General features: G+C 38.4%; 1 protein-coding gene across 1 annotated transcript in view; it reads left to right on the top strand.

Annotated features, from left to right (window-relative positions):
* USH2A (usherin) overlaps positions 1-27,355 on the top strand; it is an 838,570-nt gene that overhangs the window by 384,057 nt on the left and 427,158 nt on the right. The window contains exons 26-29 of the mRNA XM_058275221.2: positions 1,106-1,379; positions 5,729-5,932; positions 6,059-6,139; positions 9,315-9,509. Of these exons, the coding sequence (XP_058131204.1) occupies positions 1,106-1,379; positions 5,729-5,932; positions 6,059-6,139; positions 9,315-9,509 (754 nt within the window). The remainder of the gene's footprint in view (positions 1-1,105; positions 1,380-5,728; positions 5,933-6,058; positions 6,140-9,314; positions 9,510-27,355) is intronic.

Genomic DNA, 27,355 nt, shown 5'->3' with positions numbered 1-27,355 from the left:
GTGTCCATGTGCTTTTTCATGATAATCACCCTGCTTGACCTCCACAGATCTTACATACCTCTCAAACTCTTATTTCAAACCTCTCTCAATTTCCAGGGAGCAAAAGGCATATACTTTTTCTGCTCCCATTGTACCTCCACCCGTCTTGGTTCATTTTCACTCCCTTATGTTTGCCACTGCTGTAAGACGGTGTTATTCTTGGGAACAGCGTTTGTTTTAGAGCTGCAGGTGCATGGAACAGAGTAGTAGACTCGATATTTTTTGAATGAATGGGTAAATGAATGAATGACTGCTTACTTGATGGACTTCACAACGATTATGTTTACATAGAAAAAGTAATATTTCCCCCCTCTGGCATTACTCATTTATTTTATTTGACACAATGAATCTCAAATTTTCCAGTACCCTATGTTGCTGATTTGACTTGTATCAAAATAAAAACATGGTAAGCAAAATAATTGTCATGTGACATTTTGAAGGAAATCATAGGGAGGCATTTCCTTTACCTTGAAAATTTGAGTAAAATACGTTCACTTTAGAAAATGGCACATTAATCCAAAAGAATACAGTTAGAAGCAAATATGTTAGTAAGAAATTTAAAATAATAAAACTGAAATATTGAATCAAAATATATCTTACAAGTTTGAAATTGAGTTCACCGACTAGTTAAAATAAGCTTAATCAAGCTTGACATTTCATTTTCTTATTGTCTTGTCATATTTTCCCCCAATTTAAATTGATATAAGTAGTATTTTCTCATTTTCTAAACTCAAATAAAAATAGAGTTATAGTACAAATTGTTCCATTCAGTCATCCAGTCACTTATGTTACAGCTTAATCTTCTAATTCTGTTGCGCAAAAAAAAAAAAAAAAAAATCACATTGTATGAATTACTGTGTATGATTCCGACTTGATAAAACATTCTTCAAGTCAATTAAAGTCTCGTAAAGCACTTCATTATATGTTACTCTGGTACTGCTTAGCATAAAATGGAATTTTTTACAGAGTGTTTTCAGGAAATTTCTTGCTTTTCTTCAAGAAATTGACCTTTTGTTCTCTCCCAAACTTTGTATATACCTATTTTCTTTTCTAATTTGAAATACAGATGGAGCTTAAGAGTGGACTATTGAGCTTCCGGTTAAATACCAGCCTTACCTTTACACAAGTGGATCTATGGCTCGGACTGTCCTACTGCGATGGAGAGTGGAATAAAGTAGTTATTCAAAAGGAAGGTTCACTCCTATCAGCAAGCATGAATGAGCTGATAGAGCGTGCATCAGAATCCGGCGCCCAGTCTCTCACAGTGAACTCCCCAGTCTATATTGGAGGAATCCCACAGCAGGTGCAGAATTCATATAAACACCTGAGTTTGGAACAAGGTAACTCACCAGGAGATACCCACAAATCAGTACAACCCTAGTCCTATCAAGTTTTGGTAGTTCTGTGTTCCAATATCGCAAGAATAATGGCTAAAAGCAATACCCACCCTCTCTTGACTTCTCCTTCTTCTTTATTTTTAGAAATTTGAAGACCTAAATAAATCATAGGACACTTCAAATAGTTCTGCCTGTTGCCCTTAAAAGTGTACCATCTTGCACAGTTAGAATCAATATATTAATTCCATGTCTTTAGCAAATATAATTAATATGTAAACAGTATATGCAAACAAACTTATTTCCCTATATATTTTACTTGAAAACACGGCTCTTTTGGATACTGATGATTATATGTATTTATGGATAAAAAATAAATTAGGTTGGTATGTACAACTAGGAAAAATGGCAAGTAAATTCATTAGTTTTTCCCTAATATAAATGCTAATTATCTCCAAGTTTTTTCAATAGGGCTTTCATGAGATAAAAACAACTGAAAGGGTTGGTTTAGTTGAATTCCAAATATACCCTAGCACATCACTGCATGCTATATATAACATACTGTAATTAACATGTATTTTTGATTATTGATAAGCATCAGAAAAAGGCAACATGCTTTCTTTATAACTGAAGCAAGCATTTGACTCATATACATTTGAAAATAATCAGTAAAATGGTCAATTAAAAAAAAAAGGACTAAAAAATCTCAGTGCAAACTGTGCCAGGTATGATTCTGAGAGCTTTTCCTAAGAATGAGTGAGTCAGTTTTTCATACCAAACCTATGAGTTTGGTGTTATTATCCTTATCACCATTTTACAGATGAGGAAACTGAAGCCCAGAGAAGAAGTAAACTCATCCAGGGCTACCTGGGTAGTGAGCAGCAGGCACCCTGGACTCTGTCTCGGGCAGCCTGGTGTCAAGTCCACTCTCTTTATTACACTCACGTGCTCTCTTTTATGGACATTGGCCCATGTTCCTTCACGATAAAGTGAGGACAAGCACAGGAACTTCTAGCATGTGACCAAGCATGCTCCCATGTAGAAAATGTTCTCTACTAATTCCAAAATTTAAGTATCTTGAATGGTTAAAATTTCCATGAAGCACTCTTTGCCTATTTGGTAAGTACATAAAGATTTAAATGCCTTTGAATAGAAAATATATGGCAAGCTCTAAGGAGACTTTTAGAAGGGTACTGGTAAGGAGTTAATGAATAACTGGGGTGTAAGACAGTAATGACATTTTCAAGGCACTTAAGATGTAGCAGCAGCTAAAAATATTACATTCTAATAAGGGCTTCTCCAGGTTTTCTGGCTTCTGAGGTTAGCAAGAGCTTGAAAACCCTTTGTATGAGCAAAGATTATTTGATCCTGTTTACTTCTGGAAAATAAAACTGCATATCAAGCCTTTCAAAGTATGCCAACAACCATTTCTATGAAGGTCTCAGAGATGTGGCTAAAATGAGACTTGTAAGATAATGAGAGACATTGAAAATATAACCATAGACTCAAGCAGGATAAATAACCTACAATATGACTAAGTCTATGATACTGAAAGATATTTTATTTATGGATAGTACTAAATTTTTATTACCTCAGTATCATCCATATCACTGGTTCTCAAACCACTGATAAAATACTGAAGTATAGTATTTGGAACATAGAAAGAACTCGGTAACATTAATAATAATAATAATATAGTATTAAATAAGATGTAGTGAACCACCTGGAAAGCTTGTTAAAAATGCAGATTTTATGAGCTCACTCCCTAAGATTCTGATTCAGATGCTTTGATAAACACTGATCTCTTTCAGTAATTTTGCAAGTTTAATATAATGACCTGAAGGAATATTCACAATATAGAGGTACTGCATGCATGGAGCAAATTACAGTGAAAATGAATCATGTTCACTTAAAGTATTTTTTTTAACCCACCAGCAACAATCTTGAAAATCTCTCTTCCATTTTTAGGCATCTCAATTAGTACTTGTTTTTCAGAGGCTCTACTTATGGTCATATTAGTGTGATTCTCTTTCTTACCCATTAATATGGCAATCTTCATTTGAATTAAATGTAAAATTAATTTTTCTCTTGTTTTGGAAATGCTGAATAACATTAGTTACTAAAGAGGTTCTACATCAGATCATAGGAATTTATCCCCCGAGAACTATCACTTGGGAATATCGCAGAGCGCTCTGTTGGGAGTGGCTGAGCTATGGCATTGGGTTTAACAGGTTATGTGCTGCCTAAAGTTCCCAGTTGAGACAGAGAGAGTTGGGGCTGAAACCCAAACTGCTGCCCACCCAAGTGCCCTGGCGAAGGACTGCCACTCCCAGAGAAAGGGCTACTGTTTTTCCAGTTTGTTGACTTGGAACTCTGGGGCAACCTTTTAATAATCGGAGAGCCCTGGTGGGGAGAGGGGGTGGGTCTACCTTGCTTCTCACAAAAGCAGGGGAGCAAGGAAAGAAGAATCGCCGTTCTTCCCCAAACCTGCCCTTTCTCGTCCTCAAACCCCATTCAAAATCCGAAGACAGCTGGGGAGTGTTTCTGGTGGTGAGAGTTGGCAGAATGGTGCGAACCTCATCTGACCTCACTCTCTGGCTGCTGTGCTGAAGGTACCTCGACCAGGAAGCAACCCTAGAGTTCAGGTCCCTTTGTTTTCTAAAGTCTGAGGCCAGAGGACCACTTGCCACGGAAGCTAACATTTACAGCTCTCATAACTCTCCGGATCTTTTTCTTCATCTGCAAAATGAAGGAAGACTATCTCTTTGGTCTTTTCTAATTTAAAAAACCATCTCATGTGCTTATTTTCATCACATTTCTTGTAACAGTACTTGCATATTTGCCACTGATCCCCTTCTACTGTTCTCGTTTTGTTGGTAGGGAAATTAGATTGCTGAGAAGTTAGGTAACTCAGCTATGTGCCATCAGAAAATTATGTCTGGTTAAAGAAATTAGAATTCTTAGCTTCTGAATTTTCAAGGAGATGCTTTTATATTGAGCTTCATTGCTTTCAATTCAATTCACCAAACTTATTGAGTGTCTATTGTGTACTCAAGATAGACCAGCAGTATTGATCCTAAAGGAATGTGAATAATAGCAAAAGACACTGAGAAGGAAATAGGCTGCAACTTAATGTGTTAGAAGACATAATAAGACATCATATAAATGCTGAGTAGAACAATATGGTCATTGTTACTTTTAACTTATTTTACTGTTAAGCATTGCATTATGCTTTATTTCCATTTCCTGCTGATGTGCCCTGATCCTGAAAAGAGCTAATCATGTGTTTGGGGCCTTTCAAACTTGACAGTGCTTTGTTCAGGAAAAGTGTGAGTGCCCTGCCACCCTCCCAAAAACTCTGTCCTGTTTGTCCCGTCCATTACAATTCCTTGCAGTTTCCCAAGCAATGTACTGTCAAACCTCGTTGAGCTGATCTCTGTTTCCACGAAATAGCAAGCACTTCAAAGCAACTGCTGTTCCCTGGCAGACTGGATGCCATGCGGTTCTCTCCTAAGAAGAAGTGAAGGCTCCAAATCCCCTTCAACTGCACTCTCTGCTAACACTAACAGAACTGCGCTGCGCTGTCATTCTTAAGTCACCTGTGTGGAGTATGTGTTCTTATGAAACCTCATGGTGCCGCTAGTGCCACAGCCGAGTGCGGGTCCCCCCATGCTGTCCCGCTAACGTGAACACAAACCTTGTGACCACTTTGTATATTGAATATTATGGAACTCAGTGAAAATGAGAGGGCACAGTGAGAGCTGTTCTGTACGTTTATTTAACTGGGGCTAAGTTCTCTATCTCTGAAGTGATTATTTGCAATGTTTGGCAATTTCTCAGAATTCTAGTTTACTTTGAAACTGTTCTTGCTCCTGCTTTCCTGCATAAAATCTTCAAAATGGGTTTCTCCCCAATGAGCCTGTTGAACAATCATCTTGATTCACATATTCATTTTTGGCACTGACTTATAAAGGTTACTTCATTTTGCAGAATTGAAGGATAGTAGATACTTCCCCAACACAATGTGTAATTACCTAAATTTTATTTCTTGGGAAGATACAGAATGGGCCTCAGGAGGCAAAATAGATGCTTTTCAGCACCAAAACTTGAATTATCATTATTTGTTTATCTTGTTTCTTGAAGTAAGAGAAAAACAGATCTTCCCTGGCAACAAATTAGTCGGATTAAAAAGCAGGAGGCAGAAAGGATTTCTCAAACACAACTGGCAGGTTTAGCAATTGTATCTAAATCCCACTCCCCCACCCCATTAAAATGTAGTGCTGCAGAGGACAAAAATGATTGGTAATTAATGACTCAAGCCCTTCATGTGATACTAATCCCTTACTCTTTGCTAGGTTTCGGTGGTTGCATAAAGGATGTTAAATTTACACGGGGCGCTGTCGTTAACTTGGCATCTGTGTCCAGCAGTGCTGTCACAGTCAATCTGGATGGATGCCTATCAACTGCCAGCACCGTTAACTGCAGGGGGAATGACTCCATCCTGGTTTACCGGGGAAAAGAACTGAACGTTCGTGAGACTGGTCTCCAGCCTTTTACAGGTAATGCGGCAGGCCTCCAGATTTAATGTCACGTGTCTCCTGCTCACCCCCGTTTCCCTCCCTGCCAGCCCTCCACCATCTACATGAGTAACATTTTAATATTTCTACTTATTCTTTCCATTTAAGAATACCTGTATCGAGTGATAGCCTCACACGAAGGCGGTTCTGTATATAGTGATTGGACTCGGGGGCGTACAACAGGAGCAGGTAAATACGTTTTATCTTATGATACGTAGGTGCACACGTATGCACGTATTTGAGCATACATGTTTGGGCATGTCCAGAATAGGAAAGTATTGCCCTGAAGGAGTTGTATTTTTGTCCTCATGTGACAGAGCATGTCTTGGTGTGAAGTGTATCTGATAGTGGCTAAAATGCATGGTAGATCAGTGTGTTTGCTTTCTCAAGTATTTAATAAGTATTTGCTCAGGTTTGATTTTCTCCTCTTAGAATGTACAAGGAAGGCTCAGGTTGTCTAAAGGACTTTTTTTTTTTAAAGAAGGCTGCCCCTTTTTTTTTAAGCTGATTTTTTTTCTTCCCCCCCTCTCCCCTGCTATTTTTGCTGTCTATGTCCATTCACTGTGTGGTCTTCTGTATCTATTTCTCTTTTTACCTTCTCTTCTCGTCTTTTTCCTTTAGGATTCACCAGGATTCGATCCTGCGGACCTCTGATGTGGAGAGAGGTTCCCTGTCAATTGTGTCACCTCAGGTCCTGGTCTCTGCTGCGCTTCACCTTGACTTTCACCTTCATCTCTCTTCTGTTGCATCTCATCTTGATGCATGACTCACTTGCTCAGGCACTTGGCTTTGCTGTGTGGGCACTCGGCCTGCTGTGTGGGCACTCAGCTTGCCATACAGGCACTCGGGTCACCGTGTGGGCACTCGGCTCTCCACGCGGGCGCTGGCTCACCACGCGGGCACCCTTTCTCTTCTTCTTTTTTACCAGGAGGCCTCAGGGATCGAACCTGGGTCCTCCCGTATGGCAGGTGGAGACCCTGTCACTTGAGCCACATCCACTTCCCAGTCTAAAGGACTTAATAGGCTCATAACTACCACAGTGTCTAAAGATAGGAAACCTTCAGAGACTGCACACACCCCAAGAAGCTGACGCCAGGATAACCATTAGGTAGAGGTGGCTCTCTCTTACCTCTTTCTTGCAGAGAGTCACATTTGAAATCTGCTCCCTGATTGGAAGATGTGTCTTTTATCACATCACAGCTGACGTGTGCCATGGTGTTAGTATTTGACTCTTACTATGACTCTCCTAGGGTAGAGCTGGGAGGAAGTTGTGGATCTGTCTAATTTTTTTTTTTTTAGTTAGAGGGGAAACAACTAGGAGATAGAATACCTTAGGCCTAATCTTGGAAAACTGACTTATTAAATATATTGCAGTTCTGAGTGTGACCATAAAATCTTTTCACATAGTGCCTTTATAGGAAGGTGTTCATTGTGAAAAGCTTTGTGCATCAGTGGTCTTGTATGACTTAAGGTCAAATATTTGTCAGCAAGTCAAATGCACTTCCAGATTGTTGATGCTTATGTCTCTTGAACAAAGTTTATCCTTGTCAAGTTAAATTTATCTAAAGATGTATTTTTTAGCCCAAATATTCTCTCATCCTCATTAAAAACAGTGGGTTATCAGCCCAGGCATTCTTTGAAAATACCTCTTACACTAAAAGATAATTAAACACTGAGATGGGCTTCTAAGAACAATTTTCAAGGCTCTGCCTATAGATTTACCAAAAGAGGAGAACCTGACATTTTTCCAGGATGATTTAAATTATCATCTATTTATAGGCAAGGCAATGAGCTGAATGATCTCTTAAAATCCATTTCAACTTCAGAGCTAGAAAAGAGCTCTGATACAAAATATTCATTTGTTATTGGCATGGTCTCGATCCCTATTTCACACTTCTTCACTTGATTAACAAAAATAGTCTAAACTCTGCTCTGAGAACAATTCAGCAATGCAAATAGATGTCTTGCAAGTGCCTTCCTTACCAAGCGCAAGTGTCACCATTTTGAGTACCACCGAGGAAGTATGCAAATAGAGGTCTGAATTTATAGCAATCATCTGACCACGAAGTCTAATGCCATAAATTCATATTTACAGTCTGACCACAGCACTGAGCAGCTACATGCTCCCAAGGGTTGGAGAATAATTACCTTATTTAATTATTTTTGAGTCAGTTTTGCTCTGTCCCTTATGAGAAGACCATCTGTTAGACAGCACTGTACTTTGCCCTGTACCACCGTTCAGAACTAATAAAATCAACATTCCTCCCATTGTCTGCTTATGTGCAGCTTGATTGCATGGCCTGTGTTGTCTTCTATAGGTGCCACACTTTCTTAACTGCGCAGACGGTGGTTCTCCAACTCAGCGCTCCCTCTCGTCCTTTATGTTCACTTTGTTCTCCCTAAAGCTGTCCTATTTTATTGGTCTGAACAGTCGAGTCAGAGCAGAAAGATATTTGATATGGGAACACCAGAGCGGTCTGCCATCCACAGGGCTCGGGAGTCCACGGGCAGTTAGAGCAGGTCTCTCATCCATCATCCTGCCATGGACTTCCTTGGGCTTTTGCTCGGTGTCTCCAGGGCAGTCAGCTGTGATGAAGTTGCTACTGATCAGAACTGTAGCGATATTCTAATAAACAGATAAAAGTGGTAGATTTTTAAAACTAGGGAACTCTGCTTTGGAGTTCCTTTAAACTTCCTCATTTTGTATTATTGTTTTTGAGATACTCTGAAGGAAACATCTCGGAAAAAAGACTTGGTATAATCTGAAGGGCACCAGCTCCCAGATCCCCACCACTACCCCACACATACCCCAAACGCAATTAGGAAAGTAACCCATATCTGTACCTGGTAGAGTTCTGCTTTTTTAAAATGAATTTGCAAAACAGTTGAATTTGGAAAATGGAACCAGACATTCAAGTACAACACAATCATTTGCGATATTTTTCAGCTAATACATTAAAGATATAAAAGTGTCAAACCGCTATGTATCATAACAGTCTAATTATCTCGCTTCAAAGGGGTACATCATTATATTGTTTGAACTTGTTATCTGCCTACCATCCACCTCCTTCTTTATGAGTGATGTTTAAAAATGTCGGATACATTAAATGTTTTTGGAAAACCTGGACTAGACTTGAAAGCACGTTATGTCGATGGAGTTTTGATGGTTTTGAAATATAGCTTAAACTGAATGGCTCAAGATGTGCAGTCATATTAAATCAATGCTGAAAAGTTACAACTCTAATAAATTGTATTTATGCTAATGGTTGAGTCTGATTTACTACGGCCATTAAAAGTGAAGAATAGGGACAATAGTCTTCTCAGAACTGCCGTTTTCTCTATTTTCTATTTTATTCTTTCGCAGCTCCACAAAGTGTGCCAACTCCCTCAAGAGTCCACAGCATGAACGGCTATAGCATTGAGGTGACCTGGGATAAGGCTGTCGTGGCTAGAGGTGTAATTGAGAAGTATATCCTGAAAGCGTACGAGAAGGGTGATCCCCGCCCACCCCTCGCGCCCTCTGCCAGTGCTGAGTTTGTCGATGCCAGCACTCTTACAGGTAAAGAGACTTCTTACTGCAGGAGAGATTTAGGTGATTTTTTTTTTTTCAATAGAAATGTTGTTCAAGCATTTACTTTTCAAATAGTACAGATATATATTTGCTTAAAAATAACCACCACATCCATGTGGTGAAAGCCTGTATCTGCCTGAGATGAGAAGGATAATGCTGTAGTACGCATGGACACTCACGGAAAGCTTCCTCACAAGGTGGGCACTCTCTCCATCCCCAGATAATTAGGTCGTAGTGGCTCTAGCTAGTTAGTGCTCCATAGACAGCTTTTCAGGATACTAAGCATGCGTAAAGGACCAGATTCCCTATTTCAACACACAAAATTTACTCTTTGGGACCAGCCCAAGTTCACACCACCATTTATGATTGTAAAATTGCTGATTAAACCTAATTATCTCAAGGTGGAGGCGCATTAGGGCAGCAGCAGTTTGACGGGCAAATCAGTGAATCAATTTCTCACAGTTTGGCATGCCTTGCAGAATGATTAGAGTGGGCTAGACTCATACACAAACACACACACTTCTGTGCCTCACACTCAGAGATGTGCGTGTGACGTGTAGTAAAGACAGCTTGTTTTGGATTCCGGAAATGTTAAAGCGCGTATAAATGGGATGTCACATTTAAGCCTTCAACCCAAAAAAGTAAAAAGCATCAATGAAAAAAATTCCTCTACCCGAAAAATATGTGTGGCTTGAAAAGTCATGTGGATATTAGAGGAGCCTCAGTTATAAGTCCAACACATCTATCAGTCAAGACTTTACTCTCTTCTTTATCCTGCTTAGAATCTACACAATCAAGCTTTAAAGACAAAACTCTTACTTCTTCCTTTCCTTTCCTCTCTAGTTTACCTGCCTGATAAAAACCTAACCTGGTCCACAACTTGCTTTTGCCCAGGCTGCATATGGGCTGGAAAAAGATCAAGCTGTACCCTAAAATGTTTGAATCCCCATTTCAAATAGGTACTTGGTAATGACACCAATCTTCCCATATTTCTATAACCAACTTCTCCTGTTCTCCACATTCAATATTCCATATCTTTCCAAACTACCCGACCCGAACGCTAACCTCCCCTCCTCATCCTCCTCAGTATATTGCCTTATATAGAAGTTCATTTTAGACACCATAGATAAAACAGAATCTGCCATATAGGAATTCTGTCACTTTCTAACTACCAAATAGACACAGTTAATTGCATTTTCCTGCCTGATGGGTTTGTGATTAGGGTTAAATGAATCAATATATGCTAAAACACTAAGAACCATTTCTGGTATATAGTAGGCATTTGTCATCGTTATTTTCTTTATTATTTTTTACCTTCTTTTTTTCCTTCCTGTTATGACAGAGCTTATTCTAGCAAAAATAAACTCTTCTCAAGTGCTCTGGACCTCAGCACTTCCTGTCTTCCTGCCTCTTCAGAGAGAGCTGCTCTTCCTCTCACCCGTATTTGCAGCCACCCTGTCTCTCTACCTCAGCGGCTCAGCAGCAGTTCCTGGGTATTTATTCATGCCAATTCTTGGGCTCACCCCAGACCTGCTAAATCAGAAACTCTAGGGTTAGAGCTGAGACCTCTGAGTTTTTTAAACAAGACCTTAGCTGATTCTGATGCTCATTAAAATTTGAGACCCACTGCCCTGAGGATTCTTCCCAGGATCATTCAAACTCTGTTATCTCCCATGTTAAATACTAACAAACCCAATCCAATTAACAAAGATATCCCTTTTAATCTAAATTCCCCTACAGCTATTGCTCCCTCTCTCTGCTTCTAGCCTTGCTTCTAGCAAGAGCTATCTATGAATATTGTCCCTACTTCATCACTTTATGGGCTTGCTTCTAAGACCACCAATAACCTCAGTGTTGATACAGCCAAAGAATACTTTACCATCCTCATCTTCACTGCATGGCATTCTACACAGTCTATTTCTTGACACATTTCTTCACCTTTATGACTCCACACTTTTCCTGTTTTCTTCCTGGCTCCTGGCTCCATTTTCTCAGTGTCCTTTGTTGCTTCCTTCATTTGAATCTTGATTCTACATTTTAGGAAGCCTGGAGGTTTAGACCTGGGCCTTCTTTTCTTTCTTTTTCCCTGCATCTTTCTCCAGGAACCTCACTGATTGCCAGAGCCTCAAATCCCACATAGACTCTACTGACTGCTAAATTGGTATCCCACCCAGACGTAATTCAAGGATGTGTATTACGAAGACATTTGGGTACATTGACATTTCCAATTTCCAATTGAATGTCTCACAAACTCAAAATTTACCATATGGAAACCTGAACTCCTGTACTCCTTCATTCCTAATTTCAGTAAATGACACCTCTAAGCCATTCCATTAATCAAGCTTGAGAGTAGTTCTTGACATTTCAATCTCTCCTTCTCAACCCATATCCACATTTGTTGATCCATTTTTCTAAGCTATGCGTTAAACTCATCCATCCCTCCCCTTATCTGCTGTCCGGGCCAAACCAGGACCATCTCTTACCTGGACTATGGCAATATTCTTCCTTTTCTCAGCTCTTCTGGGTTCCCATCCCAACATCATTCTCTCCCACGGAGCAACCGGAGACCATGTCATTGTCCTCACAATACTTCAGTTGCCTTTCATTTCCTTTCTCCCAATCTCATTTTGTTTTACTTGCCCCTCAATTTCTCGGTTTCCAATTTTTGCTGCTATGATTAATATGTTAAAAATATCGTAGGTAAATCTTTGGAGGAACTCCTGACGTGATCATGAGACAAATTTCCAGAAATGGAACAACTGTGTCAAAGGCTCTAAAAGTATGATGCAGTCTTGGACTTTGAAGTCTAACAACAGACTTTAATAAAAAATGTCTGCCACATACCTTCCCCATGACTTTGGGGGAAGTTTTTTATCCTCTTTGATATTTTCTGTTTTAACCTATGTAGTTGGAGAATATTTGCCTTAGATGGAAATATTAAGGGTAATGATGTCCTTTTCTGCCCCTTTTTGGCTGTGTAAACTTGGGCAAATCAATTAATCTCTTTGTGCTTTAGATTTCTTATAGGCAAAATGGGAATGAAATATAACCGCTTACTTATAGGGTAGCTGTGAGGATTAAATGGATTAATTGATATGTAAAGCACTCAGGTCAGTGGTGAATACTATATAAATGTTAGCAATCAGGTGTCTGTAAGGTGCATAGCACAATGCTTAACATATGGTAATATCTCAACCAAGGTTGGTTCTCTTTATACTGCCAAACACTTAACAAATAGGTTGTATAAATTACACTTCTACCAGCAAGCATTATGCAAGATTGCACATTTCATTTCATCCCAGCCAACACCAAGTTTCACCATTAAAATAACCTTGGAAAATTTGAAAGGCACAATTTATCAGAATATTATTTTAATTTGGATTTATTTGATTACTAGAGGCAAATATTTTCAGTGTGTCAGCCATTTCTTCTTTTGTTACATGCCTAACTAGAATTATTGCACTTATTCTATTGGAGAATTTGTACTTTTTTTCTCATTTATTTAAAATATATTTTTACATATGAAGGATATTATCTCCATGTTTGCTTTATATGTTTCAAACTTGCCAATTTATAATTTTCTGTTATTTGGATTAATGTTATTTTTTAAAGAACAGAATTTTTCAAATATTTTATGTAGTTAATACAGAATTTTTTAAAATAAAGACTTGACAATTACTTCCATTTCCCATTTCCAGTTGCAGTTTTCTTTCTCTTTGAATCCCAAACCCAATCCTTTACACAAGTCACCCAGCAGCCATCAGCAATCAGTGAGAACTGGCATGAGGTGACATTTCATTCTCTCTGCAACAGCTAGTGAGCAGCACACTGACTTCAGTTGAGATACTTGCTTATTGATATAGACAAGATATTTTGACATAAGATAAATGCTCCCTCCAGTTTAGAGTTTAGGGCTTCCATTGTGATGCAAACACAGCTGGGGGAAGAGTGGAAACTTCCATATTTGTTTGGGGTTAAAAAGTACTTTCAAGTACATAGCACTTGGCTGTGCCAAAATTAAAACAATCCACGAGTTCTCTAGTCCTCCCCTCCTTGGGCTCATGGCAACATTGCACTTCCCTGCCCCCTTTGAAGTTAGGCATGGCCAGTGACACATGCGTTGATGTTGCTAATATATCCAGGAGTATTTTTGTTTGCTTTTTTTTAAGGTAAGGATATGGCAGTCGCAGTTGTTGACTGACAGGCTCTGGTTGTACTGTAACTGAACCCCATTACACTATAGTGGTTTCTCATCCACATCTTTAATAGGAAAATGTTCAGAGAGAAACACTCTCTAGAAGTATTTCTTATTTTATTTAACTCTGATAGTATATCCAATATAGCCTTTTTTTAACAAAAAATTATTCTGCTTTTTAAAATAATATATTGTGTTTTGACAAACACTCTGTCTTCCCCTTTTCCTCAGCTTTCCCCCTCCCCTACTAGCCTCTAATCTGCTTTCCACCTCTCGGAAATAGCTACTTCTCTTCATCTCTAAATGTGCTATCATACAATTTTTGTCTTCTTGTGTCTTGTTTCCCTGAGCATAATATTTTAAATATCCTCCTATGTTACAGCATGCCTCATAACTTCATTCTTTTTCTTATTACAGAATAATATTCCACTGTGTGTATATGTGCCGCATACTGTTTATCCATTCATCTGTTGATGGACATTTGGGTACTTTCCAGGTCTTGGCTATTGTGAACAATGCTTCGAACTATATTGATGTATAGCCATCTGTTTGTGACCCTTTTCACTCACTTTGGGCATGTACCTAGAAGTAGACCTGCTGGGTCAAATGGTGGTTCTATATTTAATGTTTTTGGAAATGCCATATTGCTTTCCACAGTGGCTGCTTCATTTTACTTTCCAACCACAATACACAAGAGTTTCCATTTCTCCTCTCCAACACTTATATTCCATTTTTTAAAAGTAGTCGCCATCCCTGTAGGTCTGAGGTGGCATCTCATTTTGGGTTTAATTGGTATTCCCTTAATGGCTAGTAAGATTGAACATCTTTTTTTTTTTTTTTTAAGATTTATTTTTTTATTTATTTCTCTCCCCTTCCCCCGCCCACCCCGGTCGTCTGTTCTCTGTGTCCACCTGCTGCGTGTTCTTTTTGTCCGCTTCTGCTGTTGTCAGCTGCACGGGAATCTGTGTTTCTTTTTGTTGCATCATCTTGTTGTGTCAGCTCTCTGTGTGTGCGGCGCCATTCCTGGGCAGGCTGAAATCTCTTTCGCACTGGGCAGCTCTCCCCCTGGGGTGCACTCCTTGCGCGTGGGGCTCCCCTACGCGGCAGACACCCCTGCATGGCACGGCACTCCTTACACGCATCAGCACTGCGCATGGGCCAGCTCCACACGGGTCAAGGAGGCCCGGGGTTTGAACCACGGACCTCCTGTGTGGTAGACGGACGCCCCATCCACTGGGCCAAGTCCGCCTCCCAATGTTGCACATCTTTTCATGTATTTATTGACCATTTTAGTGTTTTCTTTGGATAATTATCTATTCAAATAACTTTGCCCATTTTTAAAAATTGAATTGTTATTCAGTTGTAGGAGTTCTTTATATAATCTGGTATTAAATTTTTAACCAATAAATGGTTTGAAACTGTTTTCTCCCATTTTGTAGCTTCTCTTAATACTTTCTCGATAATTTTCTTTGATGCACAAAAATGTTTAATTTTTCTAAAATCAGTTATTTATTGTCTCCTTTGTTGCTTAGGCTTTTGGTTTCATAAATAAGAATCCATTGTCAAATCCCAGGTCATGAAGATGGGCCCCTATGTTATCTTTAAGAGTTTTATCGTTTTAATTCTTATGTTTTGGTCTTTCATTAATTTTGAGTTGTAGATGGTGTGAGATATGGGTCTAACTCTATTCTTCTGTATGTGGATATTCAGTTTCCCCAATACCATTTGTTGAAGAGACTATTATTTCCCCACTGCAGGTACTTAGCATCCTTGACAAAAATCATTTTGCCATAGATGTGTGCATCTGTTTCTGGATTTTCAATTCTCTTCCCCTGTTCTATTTGTCTACCTTTATGCCAATACCATATGGTTTTAATTACTGTCACTTTGTAATACAATTTGAAATTGGGAAGTTGTCCTCCAACCCTGTTGCTTTTCAAGATTGTTTTGGCTATTTAGGACCCCTTGCAGTTCCATATAAATTTGAAGATCAACTTGTCCATTTCTGCCAAAAAAAAGAGAAAGAAAAAAAGGCAGCTGGAATTTTAATTGATTTTATATATTGCTTGGATAATATTGACCTATTAACAATGCTATTGCTTCCAGCCCATGAACATGGAATGTCTTGCCATTTGTTTAAGTCTTCTTTAATTTCTTTCAGCAGTGTCTTGTAGTTTTCAACATACAAGTCTTTTGAATCCTTAGTTAAGTTTATTCTTAGATATTTTTTAACTTAGATACTATTAAAATGTAATTGTTTTCCTAATTTCCTCTTTAGATTGTTCATTGCCAATGTACAGGAAAACAGTTATTTTGTTGTGTGTTGAACTTGTACCCAGCTACTTTGTTGAATTCTTGTTTTGGCTATAATTGTTTTCTTATGGATTTTTTGGGGGCTTGCTATGTGTAAAATCAGGTTGTCAGCCAATAAAGATAGTTTTACTTCTTCCTTTCCAATTTGGGTGCCTTTTATTTCCTTTTCTTGCCTAATTACTCTGGTAAAATATTGAAGAGCAGTGACAAAAGTGTGCATCTTTGCCTACTTTCTGATCTTAGGGGAAAACTTTAAGCCTTTCATCATTGAGTATAATGTTAGTTGTGGGTTTTTCAAATAGCCTTTATCATGTTGAGAAAGTTCCCTTCTTTTCCTACTTTTCTGAGAGTTTTTTCAAGGAAGAGTGCTGGATTGTATTACATGCCTTTTCTGTACCTGCTGAGATAATGATGTGTTCCCCGCCCCCTTCATTCTATTTGTGTAGTGTGTTACATTGATTTTCATATGTTGAACCACTCTTGCATTCCTGGAATTGGTCTTGTGTATAAACTTTTTAACATGCAACCAGATTCAGTTTCCTAGCATTTTGAGAAGGCTTTTTGCATCTATATTCATATGAGAAATTGGTATGTAATTTTGTTTTCTTGTGATGTATTTACCAGGCTTTGGTATCAAAGTAATGCTTGGCATTTAGAATGAATGAGAAAGTGTTCCCTCCTCTTGAACTCTTTGGAAGAATTTGAGGATTGGTATTAATTCTTGTTTAAATATTTCCTAGAATTTACCAGTGAAGCCATCTCATCCTGGACTTTTCTTTGATAGAGGTTTTTTGTTTTGTTTTGTTTTGTTTTAAAGATTTATTTATTTATTTCTCTCCCCTCCACCCCCCCCCCCCCCCCCCCACCCCGGCTGTCTGTTTTCTGTGTCTGTTTGCTCCATCTTGTTTCTTTGTCCGCTTCTGTTGTTGTCAGCAGCACGGGAATCTGTGTCTCTTTTTGTTGCATCATCTTGTTGCGTCAGCTCTCCATGTGTGTGGCGCCATTCCTGGGCAGGCTGCACTTTCTTTCGCACTGGGCGGCTCTCCTTATGGGGTGCACTCCTTGCTCATGGGGTTCCCCATGCAGGGGACACCCCTGTGCAGCAGAGCACTCCTTGCACACATCAGCTCTGCGCATAGGCCAGCTCCATATGGGTCAAGGAGGCCCGGGGTTTGAACCATGGACCTCCCGTGTGGTAGACAGATGCCCTAACCACTGGACCAAGTCCGTTTCCCTGATAGAGGTTTTTTATTATTGATTCACTCTCAGTACTTGTTAGAGGTTTGTTGAGGTTTTCTATTTCATCTTGAGTCAATTTGGATAATTGATGTATTTCTACAGATTTTTCTATTTCTTCTAGACTGTCAGGCTTGTTGGCATACAAATGTTTATAATAATATTGTAATCCTTTTTATTTCTTTCAGATCAGTAGTGCTATCACCATTTCATTTCTTATTTTAATTATTTACATCTGTTCTCTTTTTTCTTTGTCAGTCCAGCTAAAAGTTGGTCATTTTTTAAAATTTTTTCAAAGAATCAGCTTTTTGTTTTGTTTAATCTCTCAATTGTTTTTCTATTCTTTGTTCTATTTATTTCTGACCTAATCTTAATTTTTTTCCTCTCTTCTGATAACTTTGGAATTACTTTGCTCATGTTTTTCTACTTCCTCAAGATGTCAAGTTAGATTATTAATTTGTGGTCTTTCTTCCTTTTTGACAAAGGCATTAGTAGCTACGAATTTCCCTCTGAGCCCTGCCTTCACTACATTCCATAAGTTTTGGTATGTTTGTCTTTGTTTTCATTTGTCTCTATGTATTTTTAATTTCCCTTGTAATTTCTTCTTTATCCCATTAGCTATTTAACAGTATGCTAGTTTCCTTCTGTTATTGATTTCTAATTTTATTCCATTGTTGCCAGAGAAATTACTATTCATGATTTCAATATTTTAAAATTTATGTAGTCCTCTCTTGTGCCCTAAGATATGAACTATCCTAAAGAATGTTCTGTGTAGGGAAACGGACTTTGGCCCAGTGGTTAGGGCGTCCGTCTACCATATGGGAGGTCCGCGGTTCAAACCCCGGGCCTCCTTGACCCGTGTGGAGCTGGCCATGCGCAGCGCTGATGGGCGCAAGGAGTGCCGCGCCACGCAAGGGTGTCCCCCGCGTGGGGGAGCCCCACGCGCAAGGAGTGAGCCCGTGAGGAAAGCCGCCCAGCATGAAAAGAAAGAGCAGCCTGCCCAGGAATGGCGCCGCCCACACTTCCCGTGCCGCTGACGACAACAGAAGCGGACAAAGAAACAAGGTGCAGCAAATAGACACCAAGAACAGACAACCAGGGGAGGGGGGAAAATAAATAAATAAACCTTAAAAAATAAAAAAAAAAAAAAGAATGTTCTGTGTATACTTGGAAATAATGTGTATTCTGCTATTGTTGGGTTAAGCGTTCTATATGTCAGTTAGATTTAATTGGTTTCTAGTGATGTTCAGGTTCTCTATTTCCCTATTGATCTTCCATCTATATGTTCTAGCCAATGTTGAAAGAAGTGTATTAAAATTTCCATCTGTTAGTATAGAGCTATTTATCCCTTCATTTCTGTAATGTAGCTTCATATATTTTGGCGTTCTGCTGATAGGTGCATATATTATTGTAATTGTTCAATCTTCTAATTAAATTGACCTTTTTATTGACACAAAATGCTTCCTTTGTCTCTTATAAGTTATTGAATTAATGTCTATTTTGTCCGGTATTAACATAGCCACTCCCACTCTTGTGATTAGTATTTGCATGAATTTTTTTTTCATTCTTTCACTTTCAACCTATTTGTGTCTATGGATATAAGATGGGTCTCTTCTAAATGGCATACAGTTGGGTCCTATTTCTTTATCCATTCTGTCAATCTCTGCATTTTGACTGGAGAGTTTAATCTGTTTATATTTAGGGTAATTACTTATAAGGTAAGATTGATTTCTGCCATTTTGCTATTTTTTGTGTGTATAAGTCTCATATCTTTTGTTCTTCCTTTCCTCCATTACTGTCTTCCTTTTTGTATAGATGACCTTTTATAATGAGCCATTGTGAATCATTTATCCTTTCCTCTCATGTAGATCTTTAAGATATTTTCTTTATGGCTACCATGGTGATTACTTTTGCATACTATATCTATACAATTTAGTTTGTGTTGATTCCAACTTGACTTCAGTAGCCTAAATGTGCACATTCCCTCTAGCCCTCCCTTGTACGTTGTACATCCCAAATTACATTTTTATGCATTTTGTACCCAGTAATAAAGATTTAGATTTGTTTTCTATGTATTTGAATTTTCATCCTTAAAAGAAGTAAAAGACACCTTTAGAAATGAAAAATGTAATAATACTAGAAAATATATTTATTCATATAGTTAGTTGCACGGGGGATCTTTATTTCCTCATCCAGCATCGAGATACTGTTCAGTGTCCTCTGAGGTCTTCCTTAGGTATTTCTTGAAAGGCAGATCTAGTAGTAATGAACTCGCTTAGTTTTTGTTTGTTCAGAAATGTTTTAATTTCTCTCATTTTAAAAGGATGACTTCTAACTAAGCTCCCACATCCTTAAAATCCCCAAACCAAGCTTTCTGGCTCTCTACTTTCTTACCCATCCCACTTTCTAATATTCTTTTTTATTTGCTGTGAAATTTGCCGACCTTGGAAATTATTCAGTCTGACCATGGTACCTCTCAATTCACGTCCCCCTTCATTATTCTAATTCTGCAAAATATATGTCTATCAGGAAAAAGAGTTCCCCATAATCTTTAATATTGAGTTCTATATATATCCTTGCTTGATCATTTCAAAATTATATCTTTGAAATCCCTTGAGAAAAAACGTGTAAAGAACTTGTAATTTAGACTAGTAAGGATAGAAAATAAAGGAATAGCAAAAACAAACATTTAAAAAATAGCAAACAAAACTGGAAAGCATCAAACATAATGACAGAAATAAGAACAATGTATCAAATATAAAAATAAATGTGAATAAAAAATGAGAGTGAATGAGTTAAACTGTCTTATTAAAATACAGAGAATCTGAAGTTGAATATAAAACTAAGTCAAATTTGTTACTTTAATGATTAAGATATAAGTAATAGCTGTAAAAGTAATGAGAAAAAGAAAAATGTAAACAAAAAGTAAGAGTCTCTGAGAAGTGGGGGAAAAAATAACCCTCCAGTAATAGTTGAGACTTGTTTTTTGCAATTTAGATATTTAAAAATAAATAACAGTTGAGCAGTGAGTCTCTAGTTTTCTTATGTCTGTGTTCCTTTGACATATTGAGCCCTTTAGTAATGTCCTAAAATATACTAGTTTTCAAACTGGGGGTGCTCTCTTTTAGGCAGGTAGCCTTCAGAGCCTTGGGAGAGGCTGGTATAATTTGAAAAGCCTCCTGTCATCTCACCCCCACCTCAGTTTCTGATTTGATCTTACTCCAAATTTACAGTGATCACTTTAGAGAACATATATGTTATCAAGAAGATATATGTAATATAAACAAATATTTTAAGGATGTGGGACCTTAGTTAGAAGAAGATCCTTTTCCAGTTGGTTGAGATAACAAGATATGAAGACAGAAAAATAGGTAAAGGAGATAATGGGAAGTTTTGTGACTGATTATGAAAGTATATCTCCTTTAAATTTTAAAGGTGAGTTTCACTGAGTTTTTCTAAACTTTTATTTTGAAATACTTTCAACCTTGCAGGACAGATACAAAAGTAATAGAAATCCTACACAGAGAACTCAAACATAGTTCTCACCCAGATACCCAGATGCACAAATTTTAACATGTTGCCACATTGGCTGTATGAGTCTATCTATCAATATATCAATATACCAGTCCATCTATCTGTCTGTTCATCTCTCTGTCTGCCTATCTATCAATCCATTTTCTGAACACTTAAGTGTAGGTTGTATATATTGTGGTCCTTGAATACTTAGTACTCCTGTATGCATTTCCCAAGAAGAAGGATATTCATTTAGGTACCTACTTAGGTGCAGTTATCAAGTTTAAGGAATTTAACATTCATATAAAACTTAGGAGTCTAAATTCCAGTTTTCCATATGTCCCAGTAATAACCTTTTGAGCCTCTTTTCCTCCCTTGATAGATCCTGTCTAGGATCATATATGGCATTTAGGTGTCATTGTTTCTTTAGTTGCTCATTCTTTTTCTAAATTGACGAAACATATATACACAACATAAACTTTCTCATCTCAACCACTCCCAAACAACCATTCAGGGGATTACTCATATTTACAATGTTTTAGTAACCTCTCCACCTTCAGTTACCCAAACTTTCCCATCTCCCCAAACAGAGACCCTACACCCATTGGGCATCAATTTCCCATTTCCTCATACCACTGCCCTCTGTCCCTGGCAACCTGTACTATAATTTCTGTCTGTATGAGCTTGCACATCTCTGACATTTTCTTTGTAGTTAAGTTTGATGTCCTAAATCTATAACACTCATTCACTTATATACCAACTTAATTTCAAAGGTATTTACATACTATGTTCCTCTGCCCTCTTTCTCCCTACCTTAATGTAGTTCTTATCACAAATTGCCTGCTTGTATATTTTGAGTCCAATACCACTGATTTATCATTATATTTTATGCATTTACTTTCTAGATCCTCCAGGAAGTAAAAAGTAGTGTTACAAACCAAAAATACAATAGTACTGGAATTTATATCTTCCCATGTTGTTACTATTATAGGAGAGCCTTGTATCTCCATGTGACTTCAATCTATAGCCAAATGTCCTTTTCTTTATTATTATTATTTTTTAAGATTTATTTATTTATTTATTTCTCTCCCCTTCTCCCCACCCCGCCCCAGTTGTCTGTTCTCTGTGTCTATTTGCTGCATCTTCTTTGTCTGCTTTTGTTGTTGTCAGTGGCACGGGAATCTGTGTTTCTTTTTGTTGCGTCATCTTGCTGTGTCAGCTCTCCATGTGTACGGCACCATTCCTGGGCAGGCTGCACTTTCTTTCGCTCTGGGCGGCTCTCCTTACGGGGCACACTCCTTGTGCATGGGGCTCCCCTGCATGGGGACACCTCTGCATGGCACGGCACTCCTTGCGCACATCAGCACTACGCATGGGCCAGCTCCACACGGGTCAAGGAGGCCCGGGGTTTGAACCAAAGACCTCCCATGTGGTAGACGGACGCCCTAACCACTAGGCCAAGTCCACCGCCAGTTACTGTAGTTTTTAGTCACATTTGTTTTCTTTTCATACTTTTCATCTCTCTATTGATGTTCATTCTATCGTTTTCCTGATTTCCTTTAGTTCTTTATTCATGTTTTCTTTTAACTTTTTTAAGCATATTTAAGACCATTTTTTAAAAGTCTTTTTTTTGGTATGTTCCAGATCTGGTCCTTCTCATTGATGGTTTCTAATATTTTAATTTTCTATTTGCCTGGGCCACCATCATTCCTTATTTCTTTGCATGTTTTGTTGGAACATGGACATTTTAACATATTAATATGTTTCCACTGGAGTTCAGCCTCTGAGGCTGTTCCTTAAGTTTGTATTCAGGTAGTGTTATGACAGAGCTTTCCTTGGATGCCAGGAGTTAGCAAACAAACAAACAAAATAAAAACATCTCTCCTGTCTTTGCAGAGTGACCTGTGTGAGTGTTTTCCTTCAGAGCTTACCCATACGGTGAGTTCAGAGGATAGTTTGAGGCTGAAGTACAGGGGCTACCCTAATCCTTTATGTATATGATTCTTGTCTTGGGGATTCACATGTGGCCCTAAAAATTCTCCCATGTATACAGACATGAATGTCCCTTCCTCCCCAGGAAAGGAGGAAACAGTTTTCTCACAGTTCTAGGCACTGTGATTTATGTCCTATAGCCAGCAATCCATTGTCCCAAGCACCCATTTGACTGCTTTTCCACAGTGGTCTGTTTCAATCTCTGTAAGCTGCTTTCTTTACATGGGGCGAGTTCTGGGCTGGCAAGTATGTGACCATGAATTATTGGAATCCTGGATATACATGTCAATTTAGCTTTATTGGTTGACATAGGGTGCAAAAGCATTATCAGAAAATGCTTTTGGCTTCTTTTCATTAATTTTTTTCTGTCATATAATGGCTCTTCTTCAGATTTGGATGCTTATTCAGCTTTGAAAGTTTTCTGTTGTGTATTTGATCATTACTTCTGGTGATAAATAGAAGTTTCCAATGTTTTATATTTCTTTTCAATTTGTCCTTTAGTACTGCAGAACAGGGCTTGTAGAATTAGATGATTCTAGTTCATATCCCAGCTATGCCACTTTTTACCTGGATGACATCAGGCAAATTTAAAAACATGTCCCTCTATTATAGTTTCCTCATATATAAATTGGGGATAAAAACATTTATTTACATTATGAAATTTGCTGTGAAGATGGAAAAGAATTACCTACGTTTTGCTGAAGAACCAGTGTGTAGTATGTGTTCATTGAATTAATAGTTACCTTTATATTATTCAGTCTTCGAGTCCTAGGTTATTGCCCATAATTGTTTTCTTTTCATTTTCTGATTTTTTCTTTGTAGATTCTGTTTTTTGAACCTTCTAAGGTGGTTTTTAATTCAGCTATTTTAGTTTTTTTACATGACTAGCATTCATCTTATCCAACACACTTTGATTTTGGCCTGCCTCTCAATATTCTCAAATTCCATCTGTCTGTGTTTTACCACATATCTTCTCTTGTAAAATGGATTCCAAGTTCTAATTTAGATCTTACTACTAGTATGAAACTGGTAATTTTTAAATTTTTCTTGTTTCCTGAAGTAAATCTTCCCTAGAGCATGATAGACTGTTGTATTTTTAGTGCTATGGTCTCTTTCTTGATTTGCAGATTTCCCCCCTTATCTCATTATGTTTTCTCCCTCGTCCCCCCTCACGCCCCCCAAACACACAGAGCTTCTCCTCCACAGTTCAGCTCCCCCATCCTTGAGCTTATCTTCAGACTTGGTGTTTGCTCAGTAAAGTTAAGTTATTTTCCAGTGATTTTACTGGCCACCTAGTTGCTGTTAATAAAAAAACTCCACTGGGATTATGAAGGGGTTAATTAAGGTAAATTTTCATTCGCCTCATAGCAACCCAATGATCTCTGCTCCTTTCTTCCCAATATTTGTGAAGGAGAAGTGCTGAGAGCTGGCCTGCATTTTGTACCCAGTTTGGAATTAGGTTTGCCCTGGCTCTTCCAATAGTCCATTGTCTGTTCTCTTTCCAGGTACTTTTCAACTTTTGGTCATTTCAAAGGGATTTTTATAATATAAGAATTCTCAACTATGAGTGCATCTTGAATCATCTGGGGAACTTAAAAAAAGAAAAAAAACCCTGATGCTGGGGTCCCACTTGCCAAGAGTCTGATTTAATTGTCTGGAATATAGCAACAGTATTTCTTAAAGGTTCTCAAATAATTCTGTGGTGCAGCCAAACACCGCCAAAGGGAGGAATTTGACATCAGTAATCAAGTCTTAACTTCCACCCTCAAACTGCAAATTGAAAATGTAGGATGAAAAAGATAAATTTCTATATAAAAATGATAAAATACTGAAAGCAAGTAGATAAAATTAGCAAAGGAACATCATAGGGCAGCAACAATTAAGTGAAGAGCTTATGGTCAGAGTTACAAAACATGAGAAAGCAGAGGAAGAGAAAATGATTAAAAATGAAAGAGAACGAGAAGAGTAAAATCGTGATACAGAATATTTACCACTTATGAAATTGGCTACAAGAGAATTAAGTGAGAGAAATCCCAGTAGCAGTGGAGAGTACAAGGGTTAACAGCCCCACTCAGGTGCAAATGGGCCCCTTTGGGCTGCGGGGTCTGGAGTCTGTGCCCTTGGAAGGTCAGGGTTCACAGCCAGGAGGTCTGAAAGGTCATTCCCTCAGCTGGAGCCTCAGGCTAGAAAGCCTTCCAGTTACCACCCAGTGTATCCTTAGACGTGTTGCAAAGGGCGCCAATTAACTCGGCACAGCTTTTACTGATTTTCCCTCCAGCCCTGTTAACATGCAAAGCTGCTGCCCAGAGAGACAGTCCTGGCATTTCCGCTTAAACTCCGGGCTGCTTAGAAAGTGACTTCACTATTTGATCTGAAATGATGTCAAGAGCGAGTGGATTCAAGAATTTGCACATATACAATTATTTTTTCCCTTTTTTTTTTTTTTGCTTAACTTATTTAAATACTATGTAAGCATAATTATCAGCATACTCAGTGTAACACCTGGCAAAATGATAGAGCTATCACAGAAAATATTTTCTCATTTTTAGTGCTGCATTACATTGAACTGAAGTCTAGGAGTTACATTCCTTCCTCCAGTGATAATATTTATCATTCTCTACAGTTTAACAGATGAGTCAAATAAATCTAAATTTTAGAAAATTAAATGAAAGACATTTGAATTTATAATGCAATTGATAATATAGCTTTTGCTACTTAAATTGTTTCCAACCTCATATACAATGGACTCTAATCTTCCACCTGAAGAAAGCTGGTCACATGCTAAAATTCCCTCACTGTTTCTCTCCTTTCTTCAGCTAATAGTAACAATTAATGGTTATCAGTTCTATGGGTCATAACAATGAGATTTATTTACAAAAGGCAGATATTTGGGGGCCCTTAAACAAGCTTCTGTTTATAGGGACTGGGATTTAGCAATCTGCATTTTAGCAAATTCTCTAGTTAATTCTCTTGCGATCCTTGGACCGCATGTTGAAAATCACTGGTGTGGGAGGAATGACCAGGTGGAAGGGATCAGTTTCACCTGCTGGCCTTGAATTTGTCCCTTCTCATTAGTTTCTACCTCTTGTTCCAACTGCTCACTGTGGCCAGAACAATGTAGGGCAGGTAAAGAAAGAGAGGCAAGGCAAGCAGGACCTCTAACACCGTCGGGCAGTGCTTCTGAAAGTGTTCAGTGAAAATGCAGCAGGGCTGGGGATGTGATCTGAGATTCTGCATTTACGGCAAGCCCCACCTCAAAATGCACCCTGTGAAGCCAAGTGGAAAGCCAAGGAACTGACTATCTAGATGGGAAACTGGGGGGAAAAAACACTATAAAATAAATTGGAGGATGCCTGTTATGTTCAGAAAAAGAGAGAGACCAGTGCAATTCAATATATGAAATAGATTTAATCTTTCACCTGCATGTGTTTATGTTACAAACATTTAACAACATCCCTTGGAAGTAGGCATGATCTGAATAAAAGTGCAAAAAAAAAAACTTTAAAAATAAAGTTGCAGGCAAAGGATGCTCTCTGTGGCAGTTTTATATGATTTATGAATTCCAAAGATAATTGATTATGTTTGTAAACTGGTCTTTTTCTTTGGGCATGATACCCTTTGATTATATTAGCTTCAGCTGAGATGTCTGATTAAATTATGTTAAGATTAGGGCTTTGATTTAACCACATCATTAGAATCTGACTGTGTTGAGTCCCAGCCCCCTAGGCTAATAAGACAGGCTCTCACATGGAAGTAGACACAGACAGGAGAAGAACACAGAGGAATAGAGAGAGCTCATTAGACATGGCAGACGCCCTGGGAAAGGAGATAAGCCTGATTGTCTACAGCTGACCTTGTGAAGAGAACTGAGCAGCTGAGCCAGGAAAGAAATGAGCCCCAGGGAGAAAGATAAGCCTTATGCCAGCCTACAGCTGAGGTCAGAAGAAGCTGAGACCACGGAGCCTTAAGAGGAGGAAGGAAGGCTGAACCCGCACAGATGTCACCCGCTATCTTGCTTCAACACATGGCAACAGATTTTGGGTAAGAAAGTACCTCTTTAGGGCCTATGACTGTAAGATTCTACCCCAAATAAATACCCTATATAAAAGCCATCAGAGTTCTGGTACTTTGCATCAGCACCCCTTTGGCTGACTAATACTCTATCCTATCCTGAAACTATGAATACCTATTACCTGGAAAGAATGTGTGAAATATAATAGAGCTTTTAAACCATTAACAAAGAAGAGAAATTTGTTGTTGGGTCATCTACAATGAGGATAAAGAACCAAGAGCCATAGAGAATCATTGATTAATGAAGAGTTACAAGTATACATGAAACCAAATGTACTGTACTTCATGGGCCGTATCAGGAGTTGTCAGGGGGAATTTAAATCAGAAGTGATTTTTACCTTATGCCTGACTTTGGAACGTAAACTTACTCAGTTCAGCGATAAGTAAGATCCTGCTCTGTTGTATGCTGTCCCAAGAGCCCATCAGAGAAGAGTTCAGGAGTCTAGGAGAATGGACTAAATTTAGTGTCCCAGGTTGGAAAAATTAATGTGTATTCACACATTATATATATAAA

Source organism: Dasypus novemcinctus, chromosome 13 (assembly GCF_030445035.2).
Source record: "Dasypus novemcinctus isolate mDasNov1 chromosome 13, mDasNov1.1.hap2, whole genome shotgun sequence".
NCBI classification, from domain to species: Eukaryota; Metazoa; Chordata; class Mammalia; order Cingulata; family Dasypodidae; genus Dasypus; species Dasypus novemcinctus.
Note: the sequence above shows the minus strand (reverse complement) of the source record. Positions and strands in the feature narration are given on the sequence as shown.